The sequence below is a fragment of the Labrus bergylta genome, chromosome 11 (assembly GCF_963930695.1).
Source record: "Labrus bergylta chromosome 11, fLabBer1.1, whole genome shotgun sequence".
NCBI lineage: Eukaryota > Metazoa > Chordata > Actinopteri > Labriformes > Labridae > Labrus > Labrus bergylta.
Window position 1 is genome coordinate 4806135 of NC_089205.1, and position 27856 is coordinate 4833990.

General features: G+C 41.1%; 1 protein-coding gene across 2 annotated transcripts in view; it reads left to right on the forward strand.

The window, feature by feature from the left end:
- The window catches only part of sorl1 (sortilin-related receptor, L(DLR class) A repeats containing), an 82359-nt gene extending 54889 nt beyond the window's left edge, over positions 1 to 27470 (forward strand). Inside the window, exons 17-48 of one of the 2 annotated variants that reach the window (XM_065959962.1) lie at positions 675 to 847; positions 963 to 1094; positions 2111 to 2202; positions 4287 to 4533; positions 4991 to 5129; positions 5509 to 5682; positions 5817 to 5930; positions 6553 to 6675; positions 6960 to 7079; positions 7284 to 7409; positions 7726 to 7836; positions 8087 to 8218; positions 8405 to 8536; positions 8707 to 8841; positions 9608 to 9760; positions 9979 to 10158; positions 11579 to 11707; positions 11953 to 12079; positions 13073 to 13242; positions 14067 to 14179; positions 15501 to 15605; positions 15908 to 15974; positions 17231 to 17313; positions 17739 to 17829; positions 17917 to 18107; positions 18267 to 18386; positions 19322 to 19486; positions 19691 to 19865; positions 20561 to 20667; positions 21081 to 21273; positions 21403 to 21615; positions 22447 to 27470. In XM_065959962.1, coding sequence (XP_065816034.1) covers positions 675 to 847; positions 963 to 1094; positions 2111 to 2202; positions 4287 to 4533; positions 4991 to 5129; positions 5509 to 5682; positions 5817 to 5930; positions 6553 to 6675; positions 6960 to 7079; positions 7284 to 7409; positions 7726 to 7836; positions 8087 to 8218; positions 8405 to 8536; positions 8707 to 8841; positions 9608 to 9760; positions 9979 to 10158; positions 11579 to 11707; positions 11953 to 12079; positions 13073 to 13242; positions 14067 to 14179; positions 15501 to 15605; positions 15908 to 15974; positions 17231 to 17313; positions 17739 to 17829; positions 17917 to 18107; positions 18267 to 18386; positions 19322 to 19486; positions 19691 to 19865; positions 20561 to 20667; positions 21081 to 21273; positions 21403 to 21615; positions 22447 to 22514 — 4400 coding nt within the window. In that variant the 3' untranslated portion in view covers positions 22515 to 27470. The remainder of the gene's footprint in view (positions 1 to 674; positions 848 to 962; positions 1095 to 2110; positions 2203 to 4286; positions 4534 to 4990; positions 5130 to 5508; positions 5683 to 5816; positions 5931 to 6552; positions 6676 to 6959; positions 7080 to 7283; positions 7410 to 7725; positions 7837 to 8086; positions 8219 to 8404; positions 8537 to 8706; positions 8842 to 9607; positions 9761 to 9978; positions 10159 to 11578; positions 11708 to 11952; positions 12080 to 13072; positions 13243 to 14066; positions 14180 to 15500; positions 15606 to 15907; positions 15975 to 17230; positions 17314 to 17738; positions 17830 to 17916; positions 18108 to 18266; positions 18387 to 19321; positions 19487 to 19690; positions 19866 to 20560; positions 20668 to 21080; positions 21274 to 21402; positions 21616 to 22446) is intronic. The other variant, XM_020644864.3, reaches the window with a different exon arrangement.
- The last annotated feature ends 386 nt before the right edge of the window (positions 27471 to 27856 follow it).

Here is a 27856-nt window from a genome sequence, read left to right on the forward strand (position 1 = left end):
TGCAAAAGTAGGGGAACATAAGAAGACATTTCTTAAGTATCCAGAAAAGGTGGAATGCACCCCATAGTGCCCGAAGCAAGCTGCCTCTTCCAGTGCTTTTTGCAGATATTTAAATTTAATTGTATCCCTGCATTTTGTGGAAAAACTGCATCCTCTCTCTTAAAATATGCCTCACTGCAGAAAAAGTCCAGTTAAGAGATAAGATAAGATGATCCTTTATTTATCCCACAACGGGGAACTTTACGGTGTTACAGCAGCAAAGAGCAAAGATTGCAAACAGAAAGTGAACACAGTACACAATTTAAATAAAAAAAATAAAAAATAAAAATGTACAAAAAATAGAAAGATAGCACAACATAGATTTTAGAAAATAGATTTTAAAAAAAGTTCATAGTTGACAAACAGCGCTATCTGAACTGGTACCTCCTGCAGAAGTAGAGACTGGAGGTGCAAGGCATACATGAGAAAATGAAACTCTGCTGCGTAGCTCAATTGTCATTTTTGCAAGAGAACATCATGACTACAGTTTTTTTTTTTTGTAAATTGAATCGTAAGACACAGAAGTGGAAAATGTAACGCAGTTCTTGGTGCTTGCTATACATGGTCACATTGAGTTCTGGTGAAAACCCACCCGAGTGTCTCATCTGTCCGTCGTGTCTCCTGTACTTTCTCAGAGAGTAATGAGTTCATCCTGTACGCGGTGAGGAACTCCATCCATCGATACGACCTGGCCACAGGAGCAGACCAAGTCCTACCTCTGGCCGGACTCAGAGAGGCCGTGGCTCTGGACTTTGACTACGACAGGAACTGCCTGTACTGGGCTGACATCTCTCTGGACACCATACAGGTGAGTGAGAAGCTTCTCCTGCAGGACACTTTTCTTTGAAGTTCAGGAGCTCTTGTTACTGTTTATAGAATGATATGTAAGATTTACCTGCCTCTCTCTGACCTCTCTCCTGCAGCGCCTGTGTCTGAACGGCAGCACGGGTCAGGAGGTCGTCGTCAGGAAAGATCTGCAGAACGTGGAAGCTCTTACCTTTGATCCCGTCAGCAGGCTGCTGTACTGGGTCGATGCTGGAGCGCAGAAGATTGAGGTATTTAAGCACTGTATAGGACTCAGGATACCATATGGTAGATATACATGTGCTGCTGTGGACACATCGGCAGCCTGTTCTTTAAACAAGGTTGAATGGTATTCATTGGTGATGATCCTGTTAATACATTACATCTCTTAAATAGAAGAGAAACTTAAATATGTGCCCTTTAGGAGCACTCTGTCATTTTTATGTTGAGGTTGTGAGTCTGTGAGGTTATTATGGACCTCTTAAAGGTTCATAATGATCACTCCATGTTGATGAAGTGTGCATCCTCTGTGAGATACCTTTGGAGTGTCACAGGAGGTCGTTTCAAGCAGCTGCAGTGGTTATTCATGCTTAATCACCGCTTGTGGACGCCAGCTAAGGCAGGGACCATGGACTGGCCTGGTACATAAACAAATACATCTGATTAGTTAAAGTCCTCATGGGCACACACTGTACGGGGGATGATTTTGATTTGATGAACGATAAGTGTTAGCCATAGTTAGGCGCGTAGCTGACATGATTGACAGGTGGGCGTGATGTAATGGTTTGTCAGGAGGAGGCTGAGACAGGATTTCCAGCATGGCGGCTGCTGCCGATAAGCCTCTGGCGCCCCCTGTCAAAACAGATGGGTGACTTCACTCAGGCTTCGTCCATTAATATTTACAGTCTAAGTCATGTTTCAATACATGACCCTTCCATCTGTATTTATACCTTTTTGAATTATTCTTCATATTTTAATGACATCTAACTTTTATCTTTTATTTTAGTGTTGTTAATGGATTGAATAGCTCTGCAAAGATTGATGAAAAAAGTCTTGAGTTCTGCCTCAAAAAGGTTTTTCCATCATCTGTAATAGTTGTGCTCCATACTTTCTTACTGTTTGTAAATTGTTCAAAGTAAAGTGAGTGAGCAGGCATTTGGGCTTGTGTCATATGTGTGTCTCTTCAATAACTTCATGTCTTTGTTATTTTATTTTTTTAAATCTTCAATTGATGAAGCTCTGAAAAGTATTCTCTTCACTTTTGAAGGTGTCTAACCCTGACGGCGACCTGCGTCACACTCTGCTCAACTCGTCCGTCCTGGAGCATCCCCGAGCTCTGGTTCTGCTGCCTGGAGAGAGGTAACAAACATCTCTCTTTCTAACAGCTGTGTTAGTGTTTCTACACCGCAGGTCACTCCTACACGTTCACTCACTGAGGGCAAAGTGACCATCAGAAATAACTAATCTCATCATACACACTCATATGCTGCTTTCACCAGTTGATTGATCTTTAATTTAAGGATTCAACATAGAAAAAAAAACAAGACTTTGTCATTTTAGTAAAAAAAAAAAAAAAAAGACAAAATGCAGACACTTTTAAATTCTAAAAGTCAAAGAAAAGATAAAACTTCCAGTATGCATGAACATCATTCACGCTGTTGTGGTGAGTACACTAATGATTGAGGCTTTAACCTCCACAGCTGTTTGGCTAACCCAGACTTTAACCTCCTTTCACTGAAACTTTCAACTCAACCCCACCACATGCCTTTGAGGAAGCGATGACCAGACTAAAAGTTCTCACACAAACTCACATGCACTATAACCAAGCCAGTTTCACTTCTGCAAACAGAACTTCTGCTTTTCTTCAAGATGAGTTCAGCTGAGTAACTCCTCTATGGTATTCATGTTTATCTGTATAGTCTTTGTTTCACCATCATTCCTCTTTTCTTTATCCACAAAATTCACTTATTTTCAGCCTCATGTCACCTGCTTCCTCTTCCTCTTCCTCTCCAGTATAGTGTCTCATATTCCATGCACAGAGCTTATGAATTGAAACTCCATGTACAATACAAAGGTTTCTAGTTCAAGTGTTTTATGCTTTTATGAATAACTGTAGAGCTGGGTGAGGTGATTTAAATAATATGTAAGATAAACTTTGGTCTTGATATGAACAGATCTAACAGTGAAAGTAAACAACAAAACAGCCAGTCTGAAGATTAAGCCTGAAAAACAGGTGGGAAAACATTTCCAGCCCGATTCTTACTTACTGTGCAGCTCGTATCACCGTGTCTTTGTAAATGTACTGAAAGTAGTTTTATCTTATCTCATACATCTTCAAACCAAACAAAGGGTCACCTTTTGATCCAGTAGTACCAAAACAAGCTGCTGTGTGACACCTCGGCCACACTGAATCCTCCGCTCTCCTACAGCAACACACATCCAATCCCTCTCCCCTCAAGATTCAAGATTCAAGATTTTTATTTGTCACATGCTCATACAGATGTGCAGTGAAATGTAAAGACTGTTCCGCAAGGCCATGCAATAACACTCAAATTACTAATACACATAAATACAGTAAAATAGAAATATAATGTAAAATTTAAAAAAGAAATATTTGAATAAACAAAATATAGAATAATGTAAACAGTGTAAAGTGTCAGTGTGTAAAGTGTCCAGGGTATCAAAGTGCAATGTGCAGATTGGAGTGTGTGGTGTGTGTGCATCATGTAGGCACAGTTCTGTTTTTATTCATGAGGTGCTTTGTTTTTAACTGAGGAGAGTGGAATTAACAGTCCGGACAGCCTGAGGAAAGAAGCTCGCCTTTGCAAAAAGGAGTTATCAAATTGGAAGGCACCATAATGAAGCATTAAGCGCAAAATCGTCCCTGTCTCGAGCTGCATTGTTGTGTTAGCAGAGATTTATTTACAGAGGATAAACTGGATTTCTGCTGTATTTATGTGTAAAATGTCACACCTTCCTCCTTTAAGACAAAAAAACAAAGTCAAAGCTTAACTTTGTTGCAGCTCATCTTGAAGCCCCCAAAACACCATCAAAGAGCATGCAAGATATGTTTTTATTTATTTATTATTATTATTTTACCACTTATTAATTACTGGGTCTGTTTGTTTTCAAGAGATGGAATAACTTAACTTCCAGTGAAATATTCCTTGTGAAAGCTGAAGGAATGTTATAAACCATTAGCTAAGGTTGTAGCAGTAGCTCAGCTCCCAGCCCCTCCTGACCTGCTGTGTCTGATAAAGAGCGGGTAACAGATACTGAATTTAATGAAGAACTTTTTGATTAAGTGTTTTGACTGGTTTAATTTATCTTAATAAAATCAGAGAATACGTGGGTGAAAGGCAATGTCTATGTGTGTAAATAAACTGCACTCTAAAGATGTAAATGTATGTCTTTCTGTTAAATCCCTCTGTGTCGTTCCACAGTCTGATGTTCTGGACCGACTGGGGAGACCGAGCAGCCGGCATTTACCGGAGCTACATGGACGGATTCAATGTGTCCTGCATCGTGTCTGAAGGCGTCCGCTGGCCCAACGGGATCACAGCCGACGACCACTGGCTGTACTGGACCGAGGCGTACAGCGACCGCATTGAGAGAGCCGACTTCATGGGGGGCCAGAGGAGCGTTCTGATGGAGGGGCTGCCCCACCCGTACGCCATCGCTGTCTTCAAAGTGAGACCCAAACTCAAATATATATTTACAAACTTTAAAATGCCTTGTCCTCTATTGGCTGACCCACACTACTTTATAGTAAACAAACATGAAGGACAGGAGGAACTGATATTTATCACGTTGAAATACCTTTTCTAGCTGGAGATGAGTAAAAATGAATTTGCTGTCGGTTTGATTCCCATTTGGCTATCGTTTCATTCACAATCATCGACAATCCACAGAGTCTCGGCTCGACTTTCCCTGGGGTTCTCCCCACTCAACAGGAAGTCGATGCAGCCCTGACATTCTTCATAGCTGATGGAATCACTCTAAACACATTTAAAAACATAGGAAATCTGACAAAATCATCTTTAGAACCATCAAAAAATCTGAACTTTGCTAACTGTTGTCAGAAAGGGGAAATCAGAACTAAATCTTCACGTTAACATTAACATTATTTTGGATGCTGTTCTTTCAGAATGACCTGTACTGGGACGACTGGTCCAGAATGGGAATCTTCAAAGCTCCTAAAGCCGGCTCCCAGAGCAACGAGCAGATCGTCGGCAGACTCACCGGAGTCATGGACCTCAAGATCTTCTATAAAGGGAAGAACAGAGGTGAGGAACAGAGAGTGCAGCGGAGTCCGAAAAGATTTGACAGAGCAGCAAAAATATCTGTGTGAAAATCTTTTTAGTAACAAGGAAAATAAAATTTGAGTTTGAGGTTTTATGCAAAAAAAAAAAAAAGAAGTTAATAGGAAGAATTGAGCCATCTCATTACTGCGTGCAGAGTTCTGAAACTGTTTTAAAACACACTGGATTTACAGGCGAGGGGATGTAGAAAGTCTACGATTGTTTAATACATTTTTTTTGATGTATGATTGAACGATACCAAAAGTTTAGTCTAATATTGCTAATGATGAAATTTGTGCAAATGTCTGTTGATCCTCATTAGGACATGGTCAAACTCTTACCTCCTGATTTTTTTGTCCACCAGGTCATAATGCCTGTGTGGACCAGCCGTGCAGTCTGCTGTGTCTGCCTCAGCCCGGACATCGTCACACCTGCGTCTGCCCAGACGGAGCACCGACTTTAACCATGCCCGATGGAGAGCTGCAGTGCCAGTGTCCCAGCGGCTACCAGCTCCAGAATAACACCTGCGTGAAGACCGGTGAGATAAACGCACCTACTTCAGAATCCAGATGGTCTCGTGTTGCAAATTAAATGATAATGTTGAAAATGACGTTTTTTAAAGAGATGCTCAGATGAATAATCTGTTGCATGAATTCTCTTTCCTCCTCATAGAGCACAGCTGTTTGCCCAACCAGTACCGCTGCTCTAACGGCCGCTGCATCAGCAGCATCTGGAAGTGCGACAGCGACAATGACTGTGGAGACATGAGTGATGAACAAGAGTGTCGTAAGTATTCAGCCTCATCAGATTTCTCATGAAAAATTGATCAAGTCTGTAGAGCGAGAATTAAATCTTTAGAGTTTAGCAAATTGTTTGTGCATGGCTCTTTCAACATTTGCATCAATCTGTGGAAGATTGCATAAATTTGTACATTTAGTTTTACTCTGTTTTCACTTGATCATGATGCTTAAACAACTTAAATCAACTTTCCTTTGATTTTCTATCTGATTTCATGAATTCTCCCATAACTGTACTGGTGAAAAAAGATAGTTATGACTGTTACAAAGACATCAAAGTAATGTAAAATAAATAAACAACAGACAATGTACAATATGAACCTTACCTGTTGAGACATAAACAAACAATAACCTGAAAGAAAACACAAATACCTTCAGTCCCTACTTATACCTCGGGGTGGTTGGACACCTGACCTCTTGTGGCCAAAATAAGTATTACAAAAACAACACCAACACACCCACATACAAATGCACCACACACAGATTTTTCACCTTTTATACTTCCCACCTTAACTGTTCCATAAAAAGAAATGTAGTATTTGTCACTCTTAGGAATAAAAGAACATCATGTATAAATGTTTGTCCTCGTCTGTGTCGTGTTCACCCTTCAGCCACTACGACCTGTGACCCATCAAACCAGTTCCGCTGCATGGCCTCAGGGTCCTGCATCCCTCTGGCCTTCAAGTGTGACCACGAAGATGACTGTGGAGACAACAGTGATGAAGAGCACTGTGGTAAGAAAACCCTGGGAGTTATGGAGGGTTTAATACATTTACTCTTCTTTATAAAGCTTTTCATTCAGAGAGTGAGAAAGTGTTTCTTACAGATCAAACATTAAGTAGTTACTCATCTGTGTGTGTGGGGTCTTAGTCATCCAGATCAGCGTAAATCGATGCGAAATCCAAAAGGCAACTGGACTCGGTTGAAGATGCTACCCCTTTCATAGCCAAAGATATACATGTTGTTTGTGTTGTTAGATCAGCGACAGCACTGACTTTGAGTTTGATGCATTTCTCAGAGTCTCACCAGTGTGGCCCAGGAGAGTTCACGTGTGCACGAGGTGTTTGTATCCGTGAGGCGTGGCGCTGTGATGGAGACAACGACTGCAGAGACTGGTCTGATGAGGCCAACTGTACAGGTAAACACTATATCAGAAATCTGCTTTGTTTCAGATTAAATAGAATCACTGTAGAAGTTTTTGATTTTCTATTCAATCATACAAGGAAGCAGAGAATGACTGGCAGGAAGAATCTCATCGTTTTGAAGGGGTTTCATTTGCATTTGTTTGAAATATTGTCTTTCACTTATTTAGTTTTTTTAATCTCTCTGTTTTTGTCCTAAGTGGGCCACCATACATGTGAGGCCAGCAGCTTCCAGTGTCACACGGGTCACTGTATACCACAGCGCTGGGTGTGTGATGGTGATGACGACTGCCAGGACGACTCTGATGAGGATCCCCAACATTGTAGTCAGTACACACACACACACACACACACACACACACACAACAGTGTCATTGTAACACACTCTGCTGTACTGTGAATACTCTGTGTGTGTGTGTGTGTGTGTGTGTGTGTAGCATTTATCAGGTAATTTTAGAATAAACAGAAAAATGTTGTTCTGGTGACGGCTGAATTATATGATGTGTTGCAGGTTTGTATGTTTTCAGTTGACTTATTATTAAACATGGCATGCATTTATTTTCATCCTTTTACAAACTCTTGTGCTCTCTGGATTTCACAGTTCTGAAAGTGATATCGTCGTTTTCTGTGTGTTTTTTTTAGAAGGAACTCGCTGTAACGGCTTTCTCTGCTCCAATCACACCTGCCTTCCTGCCACTGCTCACTGCAACGGCATCCAGGAGTGTCCAGATGGCGCTGATGAGCACAATTGTGGTGCGTGATCCTGTTCGTTGAGCAGAAACAGATTAGTAATAAATCTGGAATGAAAAAAATCCTACCCCATCGAATTAACAGGGATGTGATTTATACAGATTCAACTTTGAATTCTGTATTTTCTGACTTAAAAGGTTGGCCCAGTAAACTTAAATTATCCATGAGCATGTTCATTGGTGTTCAGCTCAAAGTCAACCTGCTGATTTTAATGATCTTGATGATAAAACATGTTGATTTGTTTTGTCCACAGACCCGCTGTGTACCCGCTACATGGAGTTTGTGTGTAAGAACAGAGCTCAGTGTCTGTTCCAGTCTCTGGTTTGTGACGGGATCAAACACTGTGAGGACGGATCTGATGAGGACGCAGCGTACGCTGGATGTGGTGAGGAGCCCTAACATGTCTTAAGTCTATCACTGTATTGTCTTTGAGAAAGCTTTCTTATGATCAGCTGTTTTTCTTCTCCTTTTATCTCTGCCTCTAAAGCCTCTCAAGCCTCTCAAGCCTCTCAAGCTTAATATACCAAAGGGATTTGTATAACTCTCTAACATTCCTCTGTTTTTCTGTCAGCCACGCCCTCTGAGTTTGGTAAAGTGTGTGATGCCTACACCTTCCAGTGTGCCAACGGAGTGTGTGTGAGCCTGGAGTGGAAATGTGACGGCATGGATGACTGTGGTGATTACTCTGATGAAGCCAACTGTGGTGAGGAGGAGGAGTTGATGCAGAAATGCATGAATGATGTTTATTATTTAACCATCAAGAATACGTTGTTTGCACATATTTATACTCACTGTGGTTCCCTTTGATGATTTTAACTGTTGAACATAAGTGATAAAGTACAGATATATGAAGTTATGCTCCGTGTGTCGCAGCTGCTCCCACGGAGGTCCCCGGCTGCTCCAGGTATTTTCAGTACGAGTGCAGAAATGGTCGCTGTATTCCAACGTGGTGGAAGTGTGACGGAGAGAACGACTGTGGGGACTGGTCGGACGAGGCCCAGTGTACAGGTGCTCACTCTGTGATTAGGCTACCCGGTTGTCAAGAACCGAAGAGCAGATGTTGGAACCATTAAACCATATTATTATTTATGACAGCCTTTTGTAATCTCTTACAGCACATCATTTAAACACAACTTAACAGTAACAAGGGAACAAAGAATCCTACCATCCTACCATCCTCAGCTTCACAATCTGCAGTTAAAGACAAAACAAAAAAGACAATAACCTTAAAAACGTTTACATTTGACTTTTGAAAAAAAAAATATATATATATATATATATACCGGTATATATAGTTTTTTGGGGGGGGGAAGGGGGGGGGGGGGGGCTTTTTGTGCCTTTATTGTAGAGATAGGATAGTGGATAGAGTTGGAAATCAGGGAAAGAAGTCATTTAGGATACCTTTCTGATAGAAAAGGACAGCTGTCATTAAAAGTAACACATGAACACCAAGATTCCTTCAAGTGTTTGTGTTGGCGTCCGTCTGCCCGCACCTCCCCACCCCCCCAAAGCTGTAAACCTAGGGGAAACACTGGGCTTTTTATGCCTTTATTAGAGAGATACAGTAGGACAGAGAGAATGCTGGTAATGAAACGCGGGATAGGAGCTACAGTTTGAAATGATAAAATGTAACTTTCCCTGTGATTAATTGATGCTTCAGTGCTTGCAGGATGCTTTACTTCAAATGTTTTTTTTAATGTAATAGTTTTTAAACTTAAATTGGAAAAACTGACTTTTCATCTCCAGTCACTAAACTTCTTTTTTCTTCCTGAAGGTGGCGTTACTCCTCACACTGTAGCCCCTGGCCCCTCCACATGTGCCCCTAACCGCTTCCACTGTGGCTCTGGAGCCTGCATCATCAACACGTGGGTGTGTGACGGCTACGCTGACTGTCCTGACGGGAGCGACGAGCTGGGATGTCCCACAGGTAAACGTCTGTCTGCTGATGAGCGGAGATAAGTAGAAGCAGCAGCAAGGTCATTTCTTTAATTGTACTTTGTCGATGGTATTTTTCTCTGAAGACTGCATCTGTTGGGATTTTAATTTTAGTTGACCAACCTGAATGAACATTTGTAAAAATCTACAAATAAACTGATAGAATAATTCACTTCAATCAAACAGTAACTTTTATCACAACTCTGTCAGCAGCTAACGGCTCTATGACGGTCGCTCCAGTACCCACCCATCCCGCTCCTCCCCCGCCCTCCCCCAGCCGGTGCAGTCGGGGTCAGTTCCAGTGTCGCAGACCCCCCCTCTGCATCCCCGACTGGCAGCGCTGTGACGGTCAGATCCACTGTCAGGACCGCTCTGATGAAGCCCAATGCCGTGAGTTCGTGAAAACAGTGCACCTGTGACACCATCACACACACAAAGACACACACAAAGACACACACACAAAGACACACACACAAAGACACACACAAAGACACACACTGATAACGATGATGAGGCTGTGCTGTTGTGGTGAATTACTGTGGATTCAACAAACTGATCAATCTGATAAACTGAACCTTTCATTGTAAAATATGAGATCATGCTGCACCTTAAAACCAGCTAAATCCTTACTCACACAGTATTAGTATTACCTGGAGGTCTCTGCTTATCTGGTAATATAACACCAACTGTCAGTGTTTGGTGCGGTGTATTTTGCACTGGATGAACAGAGTCTGTCATTTACTCAAATGTACTGATGTTTCGAGGTGCTGCATGTCCTCCACCGTGTCTCTGGGGTCAGAAACAAGGTGGAGGACTTCAAGACAAAGATTAGAACTTAAGGTCATATACAGTTTACAAGTTACCACACAATAACACAGTTTGTATTGAGCCCAGCACTAGCTCCCCCCCTCCCCCCTCGGTTCTCAATATTTGGAGGTCTTGATTGGAAAGTGGCTGGATTGTTGATTTCGTGGTTTCTTAACAACAATGAATTAAGTACTGTGCTCTAATTATTTTTTAACTCTATACATAAAGGCAACTTAGTGCAATTTTTCATGTGACAATGCATTGATGCTCGCAAACCATTGGCACTATAAAGACATTTGATTTGAGCAGGAAAGTAAAATGTTCCATGTCCACATGTGGAAGTCATCCATCTTGTCACTCCTCGATATCTGGTTTAGTTTGCTCTTGCTGCGAATGTGTCTCCATACTGTGTAGCATTATGAGCCTGCTGAGTTTGCACCCAAAGTGATGTGGAAACCTTTGCTAACAATGTTCAGCGAAGCCTCCAGTTTACTAATCAAGGGCAAATAGGGCTTGAGATTTGGTTTTGTTGACAACAAGTCAGAATTACCGAAAAGGGTGAAGTCGCGCAGTTTCAATCTGAACACAAGATCTGAGCTTCAAATAGCATTGTGTAAAGTGACACCATGACGTAGTCTTTTGCAAAAGCTAGGGCGTCAGTCTTTTATTTAGTACAGCTACACATTTGTTGATGATGTCATAATGGAGAAGCTCCTGTAAACACACAGGCTGCAGGTTTCTGTTTGCATATTCTTCTGTGAATTGATCCGTATTTTAAGAACACAATTGATAGAGCATCTTGCACAAGACTAAGACCGAGACTGACGTCCTTTTTTTTTTCATTGTCGGTATTAAATACAATTTTATTTAGTGACTCTTAATTAATGACATGAATTAAACTCTAACATTTTAGTAATATTTGTCAGTGCAAACAGAAATAGTGAGGGTTGTTTAGATGTATTCCAGTAACACGGAGTGATTTAAACCCTTTGTCTGTCTGCAGCCACTCGTGGTCCTCTGTCTTGTGTTAACGGGACTCGCTGCTCCGATGGAGAGGCCTGCGTGCTGGACGGTGAGAGGTGTGACGGTTTCCTGGACTGCTCCGACCACAGTGACGAGGACAACTGCACCCGTAGGTCCCAGTCCCCGATTCTCTAATAACAACCAAAATGTGTTTAGTTCATGTGCAAGATGAGAGGATTAAATGACTTAATAATATCAGCTGTAAAAAAAAACATCTACCTCCAGATCCATTGGAAATCCTGGAAGGTAACTTGATTATTTTGACAGCAGTGTAATACTGCCCCCTGCTGGCTCTCTGTGTTTATTTCAGGCTTGTTACAATCCATAAAAAATCTGTTTCTCTCTTTGTCCCAGTCGATTCTCTGGCCTATAAAGTCCAGAACCTCCAGTGGACACGGGACTTCCTGGGTGCCATCACCTTGACCTGGTCTCGCCCCAAAAGCCTTCCTCTAGACTCCTGTTACTTCCTGGTTTACTACAGGTGAGACATTCTGCAACTTCATCATGTTGTTTTCCTTATAAATTGGTTAAACATTTTTCTTGGCATAATCTGTTCCACCCTGCAGTTACACAGACGCCACTGTTCGACACTCATCAAAACCAGTTTCTATTAAGGACTTGGTTCCACGTTTTTCAAAACCTGAAATTTAGTAACATTTCAGCTTTACAACACCGCGAACGAGTCTCATTGGTTCTACAATGAAACGTTATATCTCAAGTCATGTCCCGTCATGTAAAGGTCACATACTAAACTCTTTTTCAGCCAGTTTGAATTACTGTCAGAGCTCCCCAAAACATGTCTGTGAAGTTTCTTGTTAAAAATCCACCCTCAAACTCCTTCGACTCCAGCAGCTGCTGGGACAGTCGTCCTGCCCAGCTTAAAGCAGACCTGGGGAAGAACATCTAAACTTTGAAGCAAGTCCCGTTAATTAAAACAATCCAATTTTAGAAATCTGTGTTGAAATCAGAAGGATGAAGGCTAGTTACCTAAATAAATGAGGTGACGTGAGATAAACGTTAAAATTGTATTCATAATCTGTTCAAATGTAACGTCAAGAAACAGAAAACTTCAGTTTTGGAGAGAAACTTGAATAATTACAGCTGTTTGGAGGAGAACTAGGTTTGTTTTCTCAGAAATATAAAATTGATTTTAAAGATGTTTAATATCTTTTCTTATATATATTACTACCTGTTTAACTTTCTAGCACAAGCTCTAATCACCTAATGATGCATCAATAACACTACTGATACAAAGAGATATAGAATAGATTTTTTCCCTTGTCAGTACACATAGTTATCTCTTCTTTCCTCCAAATAATAAAACAGTATCAACAGTGGTATCGACAAGGACTCGGATCGTTAAGGAGTCTCGATAATGATATCAATGTGATTAAAAAAATTAAAGATCCCCATCCCAAGTCATGTTTCCATGATGTGACCCACATTGTGTTTTTTTGTTTTTGTTGTTTTTTAGGCTGGTGGGCACCCAGCAGTGGACCATCATGGACACCCACAGCAACAAGACCATCTACCAGCTGACGGTGTTGAAACCGGACACCACCTACCAAGTCAAGGTGCTCACTCAGTGTCTCAGCAAGCTGCACAAGACCAACGAGATGATCACAGTCAGGACGCCAGAGGGATGTGAGTATCAGTATTTATAGAGTTTACATCAACGCCAACACTTTTATGATTTCCATTGCATTCAGCAAAGTCAACACCATACAGGTAACGTGCAGCTGTGTAGCTCTTTTTTGCACCTCAGTCTACGGTTACGTTGACAGCTGTGAAGTACAGACCCATGACTCGCGCTGCCCTCCTCCTCTCAGAAGTCTTTTCAAACAAACCAGAACTTGACAGGGTTTATTTACTAAACACCATATTTATAACATTATATCACCATTTTCAATAAAAGACCTGATGTTTAAAAGTGGTGCAGCCAGCCTGGTCTGAATTGATATGTATCCCGGCAGGCTGCTTGCAATACATAATGTATGGGGGTAAATTTATAATCACATAAGGACGCGTGCAGTGGGTGATGGTGGCGGCTGCACGACGGCGTATGTCTCAGCATTTTAAACTGGTTTATAGGATGCAGTGCAATTTTTAGATAATTTTTTTTTTTTTAAAGTGCGTCTTATACACCAGATTTTATGTTAAATGATTTTAGGAAAGCTCAGAATTTTAATTTACACAATTTTTTAAGTTGAGGAGATAACAATATAAGTGTTGTATAGTAAAAAAATATTGGTTTGAGGACACTAGACTGTTAAATAATCATATCATAAGCTCAAATATATTGACCATAAGAAATGAAAACACTGTAGGCTACATTTAAAGCTTTCTAGTATGAGTTTACAAATGTCAGATTAGAGAGAGAGAGAGAGAGTAGAGATTAGCTGAGTTTCACCCTAAAGATGCGTTCACTCTTTCATTCCTGTCATTGTGTGTGTCTCTGTATCTTGCAGTGCCCGACCCGCCCAGGAACCTGCAGCTGTCCTGTGATAACGACGAGGACGGGAAGGTGCAAGTGTCCTGGAGTCCTCCTGACAAAGGACACGGCCTCATCAGAGAGTACATCGTAAGTCATTTTCATAAGCATCAAATCCTTTGACTGTGTATAAAGATGGACAACAAGTCTCCCCCCTACTGGTTTACAAAATTTGAAACCAAAATACTCCCTGACAATGTTCATTCAGCGGCAGTATCTGTGAAGTCTGGTGGAGCTATTTAGGCCCCGTCCCTTCCTCTAACCAAAACACACATTAAAGTGGTGCACACCGCACTGCAGGAGCCGCATTTGTCAACAGAGCTGTCAATCATTACATCCGATTTTATACAATAAAAAAATAAAAGATTGGGGCTTCTCAGATAGAAAAAAATATATATATTGGACATAAATCAGCATGAGAAGAAACAAACTATGACGATAGAATCCTCAGTTAAGCAAAATGTATTTGACGTGTATTTTGATTTTAGAGTTTGACCTATGTCCCATCTGTTAACATGGAGGAGGCGGAGCTTATGATCTTTACTGCAGCCAGTCAGCAGGGGGAGCTCCTAGTGTTTTGGATTTTACTTAGTCGGGTATGGCTGCATCCGGGCGCTCTCTCGTCTGTGTTCTCTCATCTCATGTGCTCTGGCACTCCGCTCTTCCAGAAATTAACAACGCCAAGTGTGCTGGGTCAAGAAGCAGTTTACAAACTTGCGCATTAATTAATATTTACAGTCTATGATTAATTCAAACATTACCACCGCGCCAAAAGAAGAGAAGAGTGTAGAAAACGGTGAAGAAGATGGAGTCATGCGCCCGAGGTTTACAAGAAGCCCAAATGAATGTATGAATGAAAAGACGTTCAAATGAGTCACGCAGAGGGAGAGTTAGAGCGCCGTTTTTTTCAACAGCTGAACCGACGCTGCTGATTGAGCTGTGTGTTTATTTATAACTAAAAAGCACATAAACATATAGAATGGCGAAATTGCTTATTTTTTATTTAGTCTTGAATGTATAAGTACGACGGAGGATTAGGGCCATGTTACATTTTTTAAAAATTTCGAGATTAAAGTCGAGATTAAAAAAAATAATAATAATTTTTTAACATAACCCTAATTCTCCGTCGTATATAAGCACCTAGTATGTTTGTAATATATCACATGTACACTACATATTTTTTTTTTCTGGGGGTTTATGTTGAAAATTAGAAGCTCAGGGGGCTCGGCTTCAGGCACACAGAGGAGAGCACACAGAAGAGGGTAGCCAGGCTGCAGACTTACAGTCTAGGAGACTTTTGGGGAGCTGTCATGCCATCCATCTTTTCATTCAATCAATGCAGGAAACCTCTTTTTGTTGCCTCCTCCTCACTGGGATATTTATGTGTCACTGTGTTTTTATCTGATGTCAGGTTGAGTACAGTGAGCGAGGGGGTCTTGAATGGACGTCACAGAGGTGCACCACCACCAACACTGACGTTAAAGAGCTGCAGCCGGACACCATGTACAGGTTCAGGGTAAGAAAATAACACATGCACAAACAGAGTGTTCCTGTTTAAATGGCTGTCTCATTAAAACTATATTAGCTGAAGCCTTTATTCTTCTTTCATCAGCAATGTGTTACACTGTGCAACAAATTGACATTCAAACAGTAAAACTTTTAAGATTGAATATTGACGCTGGTTAATCGATCTGATCAGTGAAAGTGTGAAACAACATGATTATATAAAAATGTTAGGGCTGTTTTTGATGTGGACTTTATTGTGGACTTTCATTACTGATGCATGATGGTTTCTGTTGCTATGGTGATGTTTCTCAGGTGGCAGCAGTGACGAGTCGAGGTGTTGGAAACTGGAGTGAAGTGAAATCCATCACGCCTAAAAAAGGTAAGATGAATGCCCTGACACTTTCCCACACACTCAAACACTGCCCCCTGCTGGTGGTAAACAAGTACTTGAGATTGTGCTGGTGTGACGTGAACGCTGCTGACGTTTCTGTTTCTAATGCCTCTGTCTCGGCCTCTTCTTCAGAGGTGCTGTTTTTCCTCTTTTTGAGATAATATTGATGAAAATTATAATGAAAGCATTATGTCAACAAAGGACCATGCATGTGTTTTTTATTTTTATTTTAATGCATCAGCTTAACCTAACTTAGAGCATGTGGGCGAGTAGTTTGCAGATAGATATCGTCATCTGTGGGGACGCTTCATATACATCATATTAATCCTGGTTTGTGTTTACCCACACGTACACATGCATAAAAACAAAAACACAGTATAAACAACCAGATGCCAACCCCTCGTTAACCAGCTTGGTGGAAGACCATTCCCACCCCACCCTCCAATTAACCTTCCCTCCTGCTGACTGGAGTTTCTACAGCTGAGAGACCTAAAGGAGACCGTGCAGCAGAGAGGTCTAAGGGCAATTTATTGAACAGCAGGTGCCACCAGTGATTTAATGACAGTGTTTGTGGTGGATTTTCTTTGCAGCAGTTAGGCCAGATTCTGTTCTCATGTGCACACATACAGTAGGGACCTGGGAACAGTCATTAAGCAGGCATAGTAAGGGGCAACATGGAATCTCCCTTACTGATAATTTCTGAGAGAGATTCTGTGATTTGAAACTAAAAAGGACTGCACCGCAGGACGCTCCCAAAACTCACGACCTGGAAACATCCTGAGTTTTTCAGGAGATTTCTACAGGTGTGAAAGCCCTATATGTGTAAAAGAACCTATACAACCTTGTGAACAGAATTGACATAGAGGAGATTCAATTAATTCAAGCCTATATCTAATTTGAGGTGTTAAATCTTAAATGAATGGGTTAGCAGTCAGGATTTTATGGTAGGTGCTTTTTTCTAAAGACAAAAGGTGGAAGAAATCCAAATTAGCAGTTTCCAGCATGATATGATTAAATTCCTACATTTTTAACAAGTACTTTATTTATTCATTTTCACTCATTCAGACTCTGATCTTTTTTTTCCACACATGAAGAAATCATGCAGGTTTTTAATTTGAAGCCCATGGAGGGAGTCCTGAGTTATTGGTGTAGAGCAGAATAAAGTTAAAATCTCTGAAGAAGAGGAAGTTGTCATCATTTTAGACAGCTCTAAATCTGTTAGTTTATTTCTGTCTCCTCTGCAGCTCTGCCTCCGCCCTCTGTGATCACCGACACTGTCACCAGCGACTCGCTGAGCTTCTCATTCAGCTTCAACTCTCAGTACGAGGTGAGAGATTTTCTCTGACAGGTTCCCAAAAATGATGGACAAACTGAAAAGAAGATGTGTTTTTACTTTCCTACTTTAAATTTCCAAAGATAAGACATAAATAATATGAGACCATGAAAATGTGCTGTGTGCTACTTTAATAGAAAAGGCCTCATCGGCTAAACATTTTCCATGAAATATAAAGATGTGATTATTTCAGTTTATAAAAAAAGATGTGAAACGTCCTGAATAATGCAGATCTGTTCGTGTACTCGTAGGATGTTTGTTGTCATGGAAATTATCTCCAGAGTACAGATTTTTAACCTTTGCTCTGTGAAGACTTCAGGAGATTGTTTTGAGAACATTCTCCATTGTGTCTCTGTCAAACTTTAGTCTTCTCTGTGTGTGTTGAGACAGGACTAATGCGTCTCTGGTGTTTCTTACAGGTCAAACAGTACATCGTGATTCTATCCTGGCAGTTTGACTCCCATGTCAAGGAGAACAAGAACTACACCGTCACTGAGAGGATCCTCAGAGGTGATCATGCTGGAAAACATATTTAATCATGTTTTAATCACACTCATTTATCTGAAAAATAATGTTGATGCCTGTGTGTGTTTCCAGCTACAAACCTGACAGAAGGGACGGTGTACGAGGTGGCCGTGTGGGCTCACACCAGTATAGGAGACAGTCCCACTGCTCTGTCCCATCACCAGACCAGCGGCACCCAGCCAGACCGGCCCCATTTCAAAGCCCGGGCCCTCAACCAGACCGCTGTGGACTGCAGCTGGAACATGACTGGACCCCTTCCTCAGGTACAAAACAAAGCAGATGTAGACTTCCAGTGAAAAAGTCAAATCTGTTAATACATTTTAATTAAAGCCAAGGTGTGTGTGTGTGTGTGTGTGTGTGTGTGTGTGTGTGTGTGTGTGTGTGTGTGTGTGTGTGTGTGTGTGTGTGTGTGTGTGGTTTAGGTGTATGGTGTGTTTTATGCCACCTCCTTCCTGGATCTGTACCGCAGTCCTCGTCAGCTCAGCACCTCGTCTCCCAGTCTGACGGTCACAGTGGACAGTGATGAGCAGTATCTGTTCCTGGTGAGTCCAAATCCAAACTGGAATCACAGAGTCGCTATGTTTCGACAATCTTCTGAGCTTTCACACTTTTAAGTCAAAATGTTAAATGCAGAAGCGACTGTGTGAAAATGACGTATAGAGCTTTAAGATCTCAAAGATTTAGGGATACGAAAGGAAGTCAGATGAGAAGTGTTAATTATTGGGCGTGAAGGTTGATGAATCCTGGTGAATATTGGATCCATGCGCTGGGGGTGTTCTCTGACACCACCACAGTTCCTCCAAAAAATTAAAAAACTTTAACGTGTTAAACTGCAGCTCAGTGTCTTCCAACAGTTTAAAATAGCATCAGAACAGAGAGTGATGATCGACGACATCATCAATCCAAAAGTTGAGTCTAGATTGGTTTTAATGTTAAAAAAGTAAAATAGAGAATGGTGCAGGATGAATTAAAACTGTATCTTATAAAAACTATGATGTGAAATAAGATCACTTAACAAGAAATGAAGGGTTGGATTGTGAATTAACTTTTTTGTTTAATTAAAAAAATGTATCTCTAAAGAAAGAAAATAATCACTGAACATTTTGAGCTCTTTTAACACATTTGATATTTCTAAGAAATTCATGTTTGCACTTTAACAAAGTGAAGAAGAAAGTACAAGAAATTGTACACCTAAGATTTGCAAACATTTTTGATGGCATTAGACAAAGACAATCTTGCAGTTAAAGAACAAAATGAAGAAATAAAAAATCTTACCAGCTCTCACAAAATCATTGTATATATATATATTATAGAGAGAGATAGATAACAGCAAAAATCATTATACTGTTTATTAAATTGTAAATCCAAGATTTGGAAACATTTTTGAAGAAGAAAACGTTGCCTCTGTTTGCGTCTGTTCCCTCTATGACTCGTGTATGTTATAATCGTGACTGTAATGCGTGCTGTCTGCCTGCAGGTGCGCGTCGTCTCCCCCTTCTTGGGTCCTCCCTCTGAGTACGCCGTGGTGAAAATGATCCCCAACGAGAGGCTGCCTCCCAGAAACCTGCATCGAGTCAGAGTGGACAAGACACAAGCCACGCTGAAGTGGCAGCCGCCATACGACACTCCCAACGCACCCCTGGTACGACTCATGTTCCAGTGAATGATCAAAAGTTCATTATTACATTCACAGCTTTACAAATCCTGGTATTCTATGAGTTTGTAAAAATTGTGTTTTGATGCGCTTTACTCTCTGATAAAACACTTCATACATCGTGTAACCTGCCTTGAGTCTTTGTTATTGTGACTTCCTGCCCCCTCTCTCTCTGGCTTTGTGAATCTGTAGACGTATGCAATCCATGTGCGGGACGGAATCCGTAAGGTGGAGCGCGACTACAAGCTGACCACGCAGAACAACACGGTGGAGTATCTGCTGAAAGGCCTTGAGCCCGGAGGACGATACAGCATCTCTGTCCGCCTGAGAAACATGAGCAAGGAGGCCAGCTTCACTCTCAGCACAGGTACACACACGGCTTCATCTCAGCCCGTTTGAAACATAAAGACTCATCATGCAACCCGTGGGTCACAAGTTAACAGCGCTCTCTCCCTGCTGTGTCTCTTGATGTCTTCTTATCAGTCCCTCCAGGATTTCTTCTTCTGTGATTATTGCAGCCTAAAATGTCTGATTTTGCTTTTGTAAAAGTTAAGCAAAATTCATCAAAAACAACTGAACACTGAACAAAACCATGAATGAAATTGGCAGCTGTTTGAAATGCCACTGAAATGTGTGGCACAATGGTGGATGATGTTAGCATTGTTAGCACCTCCAGCCTTCAGTCCTCTTGCAGGTTAACATCTGCAATTTGTGCTGAATGTGTTTACTCTATGCTCTGGTTTAAATGGTTATACGCTAGTTTAACCTGCACTGCCATCCATCCACTGTGCTGGGTCACCCGGCAATACAGCAAGGAGAGCAGGCCCATTAACTGGAGCGACTGCCCCATCTAGTGGCGGGTGGCGGTCTAACAGCTTAGACACAACAATGAACCAGCATTGTGGTCCTACATTGATCTAAATATTTATAAATGAATGTGACAGTGTTTAGTTGTCTAATTGCACACATCAGAGATTCTGTTCTTAGAGTTTAGTGAGCCGTCAGATCAAGTCTTTACATTATATTAAATACATTATAACACATATTTTCCCTCTGATTCAGTTCCCCTTCCGGCTCCCGAGGCTCTGAAGATCCTGACTGAGAACGACCACGTGTTCCTGTTCTGGAAGAGTCTCGCTGTCCGAGAAAAGGGCTTCAACGAGAGCAGGGTGAGACTAAAATGACCATCATCTTCCACATTTTTTACACAGTCATAACTCTTTCTTTCACACTACTTCTAGGTTTCTATAAGGTTTCTACGCCCTCTTTGTATCAATCAAACTTTGCACAAATGGCTATCAGAATCAACTACTTCTTTAATCAGTCAACTAAGTTCAGTATGGGGATGATGTACTGAAGAAAGAATCAGTTCAAACTTTCATTTTAAAGCCTAAACATAATTTGACTAACATGATTGTGAGCCAGCTAAAGCCTTTAAGTTGTTATGATGCATAATTTAACTTTTTTTTTTTTAAAACAACACCCAATCACCATCAAGCAGGATCAACCAAAACTGTCATCTGTTGATTTCTTTTTACTTGCCCCTCATATTTATCATAAACATGTTTCATTACATTTTCAGGGGTATGAGGTGCATGTTTACGACAGTGTGACCAACCAGACGTCCTTCCTGGGAAACACCACAGAGACATATTTCAGAATCAGCAGCCTGCTGCTCGGACACAACTACACCTTCTCTGTGCAGGCGCGCTGTCTGCTCAGCGGTCAGCTGTGCGGAGAGCCTGCACTCCTGCTTTATAACCAGCTGGCAGCAGGTACGGCGATAAATACACAGACAAACTCAAATATTACTGTAAGAGCTTGTAATTAGCAATAAAGAAAAAAAAAAAAAAAAAAAAAGATTTCCCATTTATTCTTCCAACGTTACCTTCTCACCTCCCCAGGGGCGAGCGATGGCTCCCGCGCTGACAGCCACTCAGGGGACATGGCGGCCGTGGTGGTTCCCGTCCTCTTCCTGTTGCTTCTGGGAGTGTGCGGCGGCTTGGTGGCGCTCTACCTCCGACACCGCAGGCTGCAGAACAACTTCACCGCCTTCGCAAATTCGCATTACAACTCCCGCCTGGGCTCCGCCATCTTCTCCTCCGGGGACGAACTGGGTGAGACGATTGAAATGTTTCTGTCGCTGTGTGTGTTTCTTTAGGCAGCACACAGTGTCAAGAGAGCGGACACTTTGTTGATGCGTTGACAACACTGGGGGCCTGATGCACAAAAGGACTGCACAGCTTTTGTGCGAGCTGAACTTGTGTAAATGAGATCAGTTCTGTCAGTGACTCATCACATGTTTGAAGATGATCCGGAGCTATTGTGTCTGAGTTGCCCTGACTTCCTTCATTCAGGGAGGAAGCTTTGTTTTAAACTGTGAAACTTGTAACCTTTTTTTTCCCGAGCCCGGCCTCACAATTAACTTGAAAAAGTATTCCCTCACCTCCTATCTCATCATCTATTTGCTGATGGAATTGAGCTCCGTCAGCACGAGAGCGCAGCCCCACGCAGACTTTAGGGGAAGATTTATTTTCTCCACATTCAGACTGAAAAACAAGAGTGAACTGTAGCAGGAGCAGGCCAACGTTTTGGGTGTTTTTGCGAATATCATTCAACTTTATGCTTTGGGAATTAGACTTTGAGACAGAGCAGATAGTAGACACAGTAGATGCAGTTTGTGGTGCCATAAGCAGCCACAAAACTATTCTGAGATTCTTTGCTTTAAACTTTGGCTCTCTCTGAAAGAAGGTCGATGCAAGCAGAGTTGAAAAGTTCATGAAACAAATCCAACACTCAGTAGAGCGAGAGGGAGCTGCACATTTTTCTGTTTGTTAGCACAAGCTTCCTCATTGATTTATGTACATTATGCCACTGTGCTCATGTTTATTATATTTGATGATGTTAACATGTTCACAAACATCCCTCTCTCTTCCCTTCCTCTCCAGGTGATGATGATGAGGATGCTCCCATGATCAGCGGCTTCTCGGACGATGTTCCCATGGTCATCGCGTAGCACCACATCCCTCCCTTACCAGTTTTCTCTTTCCTTCTCCCCCTTTTCTCTTCTTCCTCTCCCCCCTTCACTCCCCCCGTTTCTTCCAGTCAAACGGTACGGTACAAAGTGGAAAAGGTCGAAAAAACTTTGCCGCCATCCCAAAAATCTGTTGATAGGAAGCCATCCCGATTAGCAGGAAACATGAAGAAAAATGGAAAAGTGTAAAGAGAGAAAGAGATATTTTTCAAATATACAATGCACTTTTTTTGGATGCGCAATAACTTATTTTTTATATTGTTAAATATATATATATATAAATATATATATATATATATATATGGGGTCGAATGAGGACTGTCAGGAAGAGGTGAACACTGAAGAAACTGTGAAGGATTTGAGTTTGTGGAGCTCGCCCAGGGAAAGAGAGACCCTATTTGTAAAGCAAACTCACCATCCATAGGAGGGGTTCATTGCTTAAAGCCAAAATCAGCATCCAGAGACTGTAATATAGAATGCAAAAAAAAAAACACACACCATGAGAAAAAAAAAAAGAGAGAATAAGACAACATGCTGTATACTATATGTACAAAAAGAAGATGGAGGAGTATCAGTTATGTATCGTGTTCATAGTACAGTAGTACTACAGCAGTATGTAACGTTGGTGTCATGTAAGAAGCAGTTTGATTAGTTAAAGAGGAACTCTGTCGTTTTATCCTGGGCACTATCTTCTGGTGGTTTTAGGGTCTAAATTAATTTTTGAATTGCTTCAGTAGATGACGTCAGCCAGCAGTATTGAAAACAAAAAAAGCTCCAATCAGAGTGCTTGTTTTTGTCGCTGACAGTAACAGAAAGCGTTCCTACAGACTCTTTTTCTGAATGAATAAGATGATTTCCCTGTAATGAGACACCTCTGTTGTATCTCTCCCTTCAGAGGCAGCAGAGTTCATGAACAAACACAGTACGTTTACTTCACAGGACACAGGAGGTAGTGGTCTGGCTCGGCCTCTGCCTCAGTCTCTGTTTTTGCTTTGTTGTGTGTTTGTTAGAGAGGGTTGGCTCTAATTCAACAAAACAGAATTATACAAACTCACAAACTGTGCCATGTGCTAGCTGTAAACCTGAACTTTTAGTCTATGAGGTAAAATTTAGCTTGTTTTGTCAGTGGAGTCTTGTGGCTTTGAACAGAGTGGTGTCACCTGTTTCAGGTTAAAATATATATTTTTACTTAATTCTCTAATGGTTTTTTTTGTGAAATGTTGCCAGACATTTAGAAAAAGCAATCTGAGCCTGCAAGTGCTCAAAGCTAAAACCTTTCGTGAGTGTTACCTTCAGCTCTTCAAGCCCACTTTGCAGCTGCTGGCTAAATCAACGTACTAGAACAGTTCCAAACGTTTAGGTACATATTTGTCATTAACCCCTCAAATCTATGAAAATAGTGACCAGAAAGAAAAAAACAACTGACCTCCTCTTTAACAGCGGATCATTTGAAATCATTCACATCTTTTGAGTTGTTCATCTCTGTGAATGATCACCAGTCCAGAAACTGTTGATTCATGTAAATTCATCAGCTAAAGACTCATGACACCCAGCAGCTCAGTGACTGCTTCGTCCAGTGGCACCGTGCAGTGTCCTCATAGATACACCTTTATTTTCTCACCACCAGCACACTGTTGTACGTCTGTATGTAGAGAAAACACGCGTACCATGATGAAAGAATAATCATGGCTTTTAGGTGGGAAAGACTCCCCATCAGAAATATTTGTAAATATTGGCTTTTAATGTGTCCTCTCCTTGTAATGCTGCACCATATTATTCTGTCAAATGTGTTTGTTTTTTTTTCTCTCGAATTGTTCAGGACCACACATTATTTTGTCCCCCCTGCGTATTGCCATAGCTGTAGTCATAGAGGAAGTGGGTTCTCAGGGAACTGTGTCGGAGTGGACACCCGCGCAGCATCACCATCAGCATCATGGCTCAGGCAGCACTGTCCATCTACTGTTGAAGAGGTACAGAAACATGGTGGAGGTACTGGATCGGCTGTGGGTGGAATGACGAGGCAGACGCAGATTATTGTCAGGGGGGAGTTGATGAGAGAGTCAGGGTTTAGATAAAAGTCTAAAGAGTTAACTCAAACAAACCTTTATGCTCACTTTTAACCGAGCTTTAGTGTAAAGTCAGGTGTGAGAATCCAACAGCAACACGCCTTTCCACAAACGGTTTGCTAGCAGCTTCGTCAAATAAAGGTTAAATATGCAAGTTAGCTTACCAAAACAGACCACTCCTGATCTCTTTGGAGGAGCAGAGTTTGTTTGAACAAGGTAAAAAAGTTGAATTCAGGTTCCAGACAAGTTGATTTTTTTTTCTTAGAGCTGTGAGGAGTTTTGAGCTGGTTATGAAAAACACTGAAATTCATGCTGATGTTGATGATGAAAATCATACAAAACCATCAGCAACAAGACTGATACTTTCTTTATAGTCATTTTGAATGCTTGTAGCCACTGCTGCCAAGGGGTCGGTGTCAGACGAGGTGATTAACAACACGCTGCGGAAACAGACTTTCATTATATTTTCTAAAGATTCCCAGGGACTGACATGTTTGACTGTTCAAAGATACCAGGAGGAGATTTTTCATCACAGAACACCTTTTACAAATGTACAGGACACGATCAGCTAAGTGATAAGAGGTGTTGCTTTGTCCACAGGGGGGCGCCAAAAATCAATACAAACTGGATGTTCCTCACAGGAGCTTTAATTTTTTGCAGCAAAGGGAGAAATCTTTTGTCAAACTTAACGTCAAGGTTTCTCTTTTCAGTCACATCTAACAAATGAAAGCAGAAAGCACTGTCACTGTTGGGCAGCTGGCCAATAATTATTCAAGTATTTTTGCTGTGAATAAAACGAAATAATTGCCAGACCCTGTTGAATGGCAATTTCCATTAAAGCTTTTTGAGGAAGTTTCCATGTGTGCTGATTTTGGCGCCACCCTGTGGACAAAGCAGTGCATCTTATCTCTTGCACGCGTTACAAAAAAATTCTTCTTTAGCAATCAAATGTATCTCATGGAGAATATTTACCAGCAAAAAATGTCTGCTAAGGCTGTTTATGCATTGTTCACTTTGTCTGACACGCACCACACAGCACGGGTTTCAAACATTAATAATTACAGTGAAGAAGTAACACAGTCTTAATGCTGATGGTCATGCGCTCATGTTTCATAACCTGCTCCTCACAGGAGCTCTAAAGTGAATATCATTTAGTCCACGTTGTAGCTGGTGTTAGAAATTATGTGACCTGGCTTTAAAGGATGCTGTTTCTGGATTTTTATTTTTTTTGGCTTTGAGTGTCCGTTACTGCTCAAAGTACATAATGTGAGAGAATATGATTTTTATTTGTTTTGTTTCTTCTTCAGATGTGCCATTAGTTGGTCTTTGCTCAGTAGGAGGACAGAGATGATAACTTGTGAGGGAGGGGTTTTGTCTCTTTTGATGTGATGAATCTCACTGTTGCACGCCCATAAGCTGATCAACTCAAAGACGTTTTATTGAGTCATGCTTCTGTTCGGCCCCCTGCCCATATAGTGTAGTCTTATCTCATGATCTTTGTGGTCTGCCTCTCAGCTTGAGCCATTTGAACTGATGGTGTTCTGCTTTTTAATGACCTTGTTCTGTGTTTTGTTTGTAAAAAAAAAAAATGTCTCCATGAATGTATTTTGTATCTTTTTATGGTACTGTCCCAGCTCATGATGCTAGCATCACCACCTGTGAAGTCAATGCACTCTCTCTGCTTCTAGCCCCCCTGTTTTTCTTTTGGTTGTTTCTCTGTGGGCTGGCTTCTGCAGACAAATCTCAGCTGTTACAACCCAAACCCTATTTTACTCAACCAGAGCAACAAACCATTCTTTGTCTGATTTTTTGTGTTCATCAATTTTCATTGCCAGATCTTTAACCGGTGTCTGTACAGAGTTTTAAGGTTTCCTCAAGACTTCACTTTGATTTCACGCAGCTTCTCATTTTGTACTTTGTTCTGTTTTCTTGCCTTAAAAAACAGAATTTGTGGCATTAATGTTTTTTTTGTTTGTTTTTTTTGGCTCTGTGGAGATTCTGATTATTTTGTTGAGCCACATAATGCCTTATTAAAAAACATTGGGTTTCTATGTGATGACATGTTTGTAGAGCTAATGTTACTTTCATTATCGGTAGACGTGCCAATTTTCATAACAATCCATGGATTCATTTTTGAGTACATAAAATGTAAAAAAAAAAAAATAGAAAGTGTACTCCTTTAAACAATTTCCCAGAGCTCAACGTTATGTTTTCAAACTTCTCTGTTTGTCAAAACTCCCAGAAATCTTTATTTATGCTCTTTAAAGACAAAGTAAAGCAGCAAATCTTCTTGTGTAAGAAGCTGGAATCGATATGACATATTTTCCCCGCAGGAAGTTACTGAAACAGCAAATTGACTAAATAATGTTTGCAATTAATTTTCTTTGAATCGATTAAGTGAAAATCATTGCAGCTTTGTATGATAAAACACGAGTGCACACACATGCATGCACACACACACTCACACACACAGCCTGCACACGAGGCTCAGGAGGCTGACGAGGAAGTTCCTTTTAGGGCATTTGGTTGATTTTGTCAGATCACTGCACCTTCCTGCATCGGCTGCTATAAGCCAGCCGCTAAGTCTCTCTTTTTAGTCCGCTTTTACACATGTACAAAGTTCAATCATTGGTTCTTAAATGACTGTTTTGCTCCCCACTTGTCTTAATGTCGCCTCTTAATGTCAAATAGTTTGCTTTAAAAAAAATGTTGTTGGGCACAGAGTTTGATCATGTTGAACTTGGCCATGTTTGGAGATGTTAATGTCTTGCTTGCTTATCTCAGAGGTTGCAGGAACAATGTGATGTTTGGAGAAACAGTGTGAGGTGTTTTAAAAACCACTTATACTGAAATAAACTTTATGAAAATCAAACTGGGATCCTTTTTTCTTATTCTGGGAAGGAGGATTTGTAATATCAATGAATGGAACGTTTCTATTTTCGGTATTGAGGAATGTAAAAAGAAGTGTCACGTGTACCATCACCTGTATAAATAAATAAACGATATAGGATACCTTAAAAGTGAAGCCAAAACATGGGGAGCGCCCCCTACTGACAGGCTGCAGTATAGATCATACAACACATCTTCTCCATGTTAACTTCAAGGCCAAGGATCAAACTAGAAAATCTAAAGACACTTCAAATACATTTTTCTCAAGCATGGTTTCCGTTGCTATAGTAACGAGAGTTCATTTTTCTGAGGCGTTTGGTTTTAGTACGTTTTAGGATGCCAAGAAGGGGTTTTAAACGCCTGGAAATG